At 29.8% G+C, this 6,235-nt stretch overlaps 1 protein-coding gene across 1 annotated transcript; it reads left to right on the top strand.

Annotated features, from left to right (window-relative positions):
- The first annotated feature begins 1,154 nt into the window (after nucleotides 1-1,154).
- LOC145017237 (Homeodomain-like superfamily protein) lies at nucleotides 1,155-3,561 on the top strand. Its single transcript, XM_078975299.1, has 8 exons — nucleotides 1,155-1,507; nucleotides 1,935-1,992; nucleotides 2,083-2,206; nucleotides 2,283-2,402; nucleotides 2,478-2,612; nucleotides 2,681-2,850; nucleotides 2,946-3,025; nucleotides 3,126-3,561. Exons 1-8 carry the CDS (start codon nucleotides 1,317-1,319, stop codon nucleotides 3,130-3,132), a joined length of 885 nt encoding a protein of 294 aa, XP_078831425.1. The 5' UTR covers nucleotides 1,155-1,316; the 3' UTR covers nucleotides 3,133-3,561.
- Nucleotides 3,562-6,235: the final 2,674 nt, after the last annotated feature.

Here is a 6,235-nt window from a genome sequence, read left to right as displayed (position 1 = left end):
TCATGTGAAACGACCTAATTTTGTGAGACCGTGAGACATATTTTTTTTTTTTTTTTTTTTTTTAGTTAATTCAAGTTCCGAAAATAATATTTAAAAAAAGAATTTTTGGATTTTTCATTTTAAAATTATTTTTTAGAATATGTACAGTGTAATATTCTATTAGAATATTCACGTATTTTTTCAAAAAAAATGGATTTTTTAAAAAAAAAATTTTAGTTAACTCAAGTTCCGAAAATAATATTTAAAAAAAAAGAATTTGTAGATTTTTCCATTTATTTTGCATTTTAAAAATATTTTTTAGAATATGTCAGTGTAATATTCTATTATAATATTTCTCGTATTTTTCAAAAAAAAAAACGGGATTTTTTTAATTTTTTTTAGTTAATTGAAGTTCCGAAAATAATATTTAAAAAAATAATTTTTGGATTTTTCCATTTATTTTGCATTTTAAAATTATTTATAGATTTGATCTTACAGTCTCACAAAAGTAGAATGATATCAAATAAAAAATTTATTTTTATATTTGAAATTAATGTTTTATCATGAAGTTATGTGAAATTAATGATGTTAACTATACGAATTATGTCATGTGTCATGTAGGTGGAGCTTTTATATATATATATATATATATATATATATATATATATATATATATATATATATATATATATATATATATATATATATATATATATATATAAAAGCTCCGCCTACATGATACATGACACATGATATGATTCGTATAGTTAACATCATTAATTTCACAACTTCATGATAAAACATTCAATTTCAAATATAAAAATAAATTTTTTATTAGATTATGATTATATTTGTGACATTACAATTAACTTATAAGACATCTTATTTTTCAATATATTTTAGATTGTCATGTTTATAAAACAAAAAATAGTTAAAAGAACCTGTTTACGTTAATGTTCCAATAAACTTATGAGAATTCTTTTAACAACTAAATTATCAACTAACAGATAATTTATTAGTTAACATTTAGTTTTTAGCTGGTATAACATGAAAATTAAGTATAAGTTGGGGGACGATATATGTCATTAACTCTAAAAACATTTGAGATATTTTTAAGTATCTGTTGTCGACATGTTACTGTGGGGTAGCGACGCATGTAACCATAGCCCTACATCGATTCACAAAGCAAGCCACATCATTTCTTCCCCGTTTCTCTCTCCTTCATCGTCGTTCACAGCGAAGCCACCCAAAATACACACACACTGATTACACCAGAACACACACACACAACCATCACATGTATCACTGAGAATCATCTCACCTTCTACTTCAATCCAATGGGCATGGCTCTCCCTAACATTGGCTCTCACTCCACCCCCACCGCTGCCGTTGCTCCGCCATCAACAAACTCCTCTTCCTCATCCGCCGATGACGCTTCCAAGAAGATCAGAAAACCCTACACGATTACCAAGTCTAGAGAGAGTTGGACGGAACCGGAGCACGATAAGTTCCTTGAAGCTCTTCAACTGTGAGTTTCCCTTGATTTTCAATTAACCCGATTAAGCGAGTTTCTGAATTGTCTTCTGCTACGTCGCTAGGGTTTACGATTTCACTTTCCATTACGCGTGAAGTTTAAGAGTATATTTTGTACTGGAATCGTAAAACTAAGGGCTTTAGGTTGCTTTACGGTTAGTCGGACTCTGTGTTGTTCCTTCTTCTTCATCCTTTTGCAATGTGAATTCTAATTTACAGTAATTTACGTTTGCTACCGTAGTTGTTTGTTAGGGTTTCATTTCTGGGGCTGAATTACTGGTGATCGTGGGTAGAACGTACTTGATTACTCTCCAAGTCTGTCAATAGCGCAAAATAACTTTATGATTGTGCAGATCCTAAAGATGTTAGGCTTATCAAGTCACACCAGTTGCCTAATTTTTTTGTGCTTCATTCATTTACAGCTTTGATCGTGATTGGAAGAAAATTGAAGCTTTCATAGGTTCAAAGACTGTCATCCAGGTGCACTTACTTTTCCCATTATGAATTCACATCCAATACAATATCTTATACAACAGAAAATTCATATAAAGGTGAATGAATTAATGGCAGATTCGTAGTCATGCACAAAAATACTTTCTCAAGGTTCAAAAAAGTGGTACAAATGAACATCTCCCTCCTCCTCGTCCAAAAAGAAAAGCTGCTCATCCATATCCACAAAAAGCTGCAAAAAACCGTTAGTAAATCACAAAATTTGTATTTAATCACATAACTTCAACATTAAAACTGATCATATTCTCCACATTTAACAGCTCCAGTGCTCTCAAATGTCACATCATCATTTCAATCTTCTGAATTTTTACAAACAAACCCTTCTACACTGGTAAAGAACACCACCATGGAAACTGCTAGTTTATCCCATATAGCAAAAGGTAAATATTTCTTTTTCTTTTTCTTTCTTTCTTGTTGCTTATATATATGAATATTACTAATAACTTTGTTTACAGATGATATAGTATCTGTAGGCCAAGGCCAACCAATGGCTGCTAGTGTTAACTATTCCAGTAGCAATGAAAGTGCTCCAAAAACTCGAACAACAAGTGAAACACATGAACAAAGGATTCATGGACTTCCATCAAGAGGTAATTCAACTTATTTACTTCAGTCATTTGTAAAAATACTTTTCTGAATGCTTTTGTAATTGGTGCAGTTTTGCCTGACTTTGCTCAAGTATACGGGTTCATTGGCAGTGTGTTTGATCCAAATACAGCTGGACACTTACATAGGCTCAAAAAGATGGACCCCATTGATGTTGAAACAGTGTTGTTGCTAATGAGAAACCTCTCTATCAACTTGACTAGTCCTGATTTTGAGGATCATGTAAGCTTTCTTCAAATCATTATCATTATGATTGCCATTGGTTTATATTAAACAGGAAGTTAAAGAGAAAAAGTGTTTGTGTTGTGTGTATGTAGAGGAAACTGTTGTCAAGTTATGAAGTTGATTCAGACAAAGAAAATTCAGATGATGCAGTGGATGCACTTCTTGATTGTGGGTAAGGAATATATAATGTGAAATTGTGAATACAATGTTTTTTTAAAAAAAAAAAAAATAGTTTATTGATGATAAAGATATTGGATATTAAAAAATGACAGGACCTAGATAAAAGATGTGTGGGGCCCGTGTGGTTTGACAAGTAAGCAAGCATCCATGAAAGTGCAGCTTGTATTGTGCAAGCTCCTACTACTGTGTACATATGATATGATATTCAACAACTGATTTGGGGAGGGGGTGAAGAAGAAGAAGATGATGATGATAGATGAATTGTTGCGGGAAATGTATAATGTTGTAAAGCTTGAAATTTCGAGTTTTGACATAAAAACACACACCTTGATATAAGAATTTAGTATATTGATATGTGGTATTTTTATATTTTTGTTTTATTGGTTTGAAGTAACTCAAGAGTGTGTTTGGTTTTGGTTTGTATTCTACCTAACAAGTAACCAGATTAAACATGTTATGTAACAAAGCAATTGTATTATTGCTTGAATGATTGATTATCTTAAAATGTTGAATATTTGTTATCTGATATATGATGTTGTAGTGTGGTTGAAGATGGAAACGGATTGTTGTATTGTTCTTGTTGTAATGTGTAAGTTGCTATTTGTAAAATTTCGATATACTGTTTTTAAGCCTTTTAAGTTTTAATCCTCAAACTTAGCATTTGCCCCCCTCCAAACTTGATATAAATAATACACTGCTAAAAACGCTATTTGTTAACTGACTTTTTTCTTCAATTTTCAATATGAAATGACATCCTCACAAGTTTCCAAAAAACAAGTATATGGATGACGCAAGTTCTTTTACGTACTTGGAAAACATGTTTAATGATTGAAAATATTTTACCAGGTTGAGCACTTTCAATCCTTCATTAGGATTTGAGATGTATTCAATATTTTATGGAATATATTTGGTTTTCAGGCAGTGTTTGGTATGTATGATATATGAGATTGGATTGGATAGAACATAACTGAATTTGATTGGACAGAACTAAATAAATTTTTTTTATAGCGTTTGGTAAAAATAAAACAAAACAAAACAAAATGTCAAAATTACTAGCTTGTCCTTGATATCAGATTAATAAAATACAACCAATCTAACTTAATAATTAAGTAAGAACATAAACTTTAAATCGTTATCCATTGAATATGAGATTCAATTACAAAGAATATTCAATACTAAGTCAAATTTAATCCAGTAATGAAAAATCTCAATACCCATTGGTCACCGAATCATAATAATCTCTAAATATTATTAAAAGAGAAACCTTATGACATCATCTAAAACAATCTGGATCGTTGATTGTGTTTTCTTTATAGGTTTTACACCCTTAGATCAATTTGCTTACATCATCTTGATCAAACAAGAAATCAATCCGTTATATTAGGAAATTAAATGTAGTAATTGAATGAAAATGATACTTGAATTTTTTTCCAAACTTACAACTACAAAATTGGTTCCTTATTAATGTAAACCTTAAATTTAGGCTCTATTTCCATTCAAAATTGCTTTCCAAATACATTATATGTTGAAATCTCGGAAACTATTAATTTCAAATTTCAAAAGTTTCGGATATTTTTATGAACCAATACACTTTTCAAGCATGATATCTTCTATTTTAAGTTTAAATGAGATTTCAATTGATTATCTGCTAATTTTCATCATATTGATTTGTATATATATTTCAAACCTTTTTAATAATCGATTTACACAAACACTATGTCATAATTCCCACGTAGAAAACAAATGCAAAAAAACTTCAACTTTCCCATCAGTCTGATTAGTCGAATAAATGTATGTATTTCTTCCTTAAATCATTTTAATCTGTAAGTTTGATATTGTTTTTGAAATTATATGTTTTTACTCATTCGTATGGTTCTTTGTTGAATACTTATAATTTGGATGTATAATGTTGTTTTTAAAAAAAAATTGATGTTGTGTTCGGTTCTTGGTTCCATCTTTTTAATCGGTAACTATGATCCTATTTTCGAAAACAGTAAACTCAATGTTAAAATTGGATGTTATTTATAATGAAATTATGATGTTACATGTGTGTGTATACCTTTGTAAAAAATCAATAGGCAAGACAAGAGATGACATGACATAATATAACAGACGGGTTGTACAAAAGACATGAACGCCCTCATTAGAAAGTTTTTTTTATGTCTCCGGTAGTAACAAAATAAGAATAAAAAAAACTAATAGCTAGACTATTAACTTAGGCAATCATAAAAGTTTTATGAAACAGTGAAACAAGGTCCAAAAACTACAACCTGATTCTTTTAGGGACCAAAACCAAAAAAATCAACTAAACACAGGGACCAAATACGTAAATCACTAAAAATAAATGAAAAAAGTTTTGTTTATACTGATCCTCCCCCCTCCCCCCCCCCGGCGGTTTTGAGGTCATGGTAGTAGATTGAGCTTCATCACTTCTGCCCCTAATTTGCTCTTTGCTTTATAGTAAGGAATGTTCTTTACTACAACTGGATCATTTCTTGCACGTTCAGGATCCATTGATATAATCTATGTTGTATTTCAAATTCAATAACAAAATTGTAATTAATTAATTTCTCATTGAAGTTAAGAAATTATAAATTTATCTCACTTCCTGCTCATCCAAGTTTTCTCATTGCTATAGCATCACGAAGTTGATCATATCGCATATTTTTCTAAATAAGAAACACTAATATCAACAAAAGAATCTATTTAATTTCGTAACTTTTAAAAATTAAGTAAATAAATAAATAAGAAATAGAAGAACCTTGTATTACCACCATATTTTATGTTTGGCCTCATCACCATATTTAAATCCTCCCATAATTCGAGGCATTGTGATTAACCAAAATGCAACAATGCTTGGATCTTTCATGCTATCAATAATATGCTGAAACACAAAAGTATATGTTTTGAAGTGAGATAATTGTTACAAGAGGAACATAAATAAGTTGCTATTTTTTGAAATAAACAGTTATATTTTGCAATATAGCCATAAAATAACAATGTATTTTGAAAGTACATTGTTAAATGTTGGATTATACTTGTGTAGACCCATTTTCATGCATGGTTGGCTATATATAATTGTTTTCCGTGTCACAAGTAAAAAATATTTAAAGGTACTTATATGTGACAAATAAGGTCATTGAACTAATAAAACAAAAATTGTTATCTATAAAGAGGTCCTTTAACACTATATATATATATA

The sequence above is a fragment of the Lactuca saligna genome, chromosome 9, assembly GCF_052625555.1.
Source record: "Lactuca saligna cultivar CGN05327 chromosome 9, ASM5262555v1, whole genome shotgun sequence".
NCBI classification, from domain to species: domain Eukaryota; kingdom Viridiplantae; phylum Streptophyta; class Magnoliopsida; order Asterales; family Asteraceae; genus Lactuca; species Lactuca saligna.
The sequence above is the reverse complement of the archived record's forward strand: the minus strand, read 5'-3'. Positions and strand labels throughout refer to the sequence as shown.

Bases quoted from the DNA above. Each gene is read 5' to 3' on its own strand.
- LOC145017237 (XM_078975299.1), top strand. From the start codon at position 1,317: ATGGGCATGGCTCTCCCTAACATTGGCTCTCACTCCACCCCCACCGCT. The intron at 2,207-2,282 runs GTTAGTAAATCA...CACATTTAACAG, and splicing joins ACAAAAAGCTGCAAAAAACC to CTCCAGTGCTCTCAAATGTC. The intron at 2,851-2,945 runs GTAAGCTTTCTT...GTGTGTATGTAG, and splicing joins GTCCTGATTTTGAGGATCAT to AGGAAACTGTTGTCAAGTTA.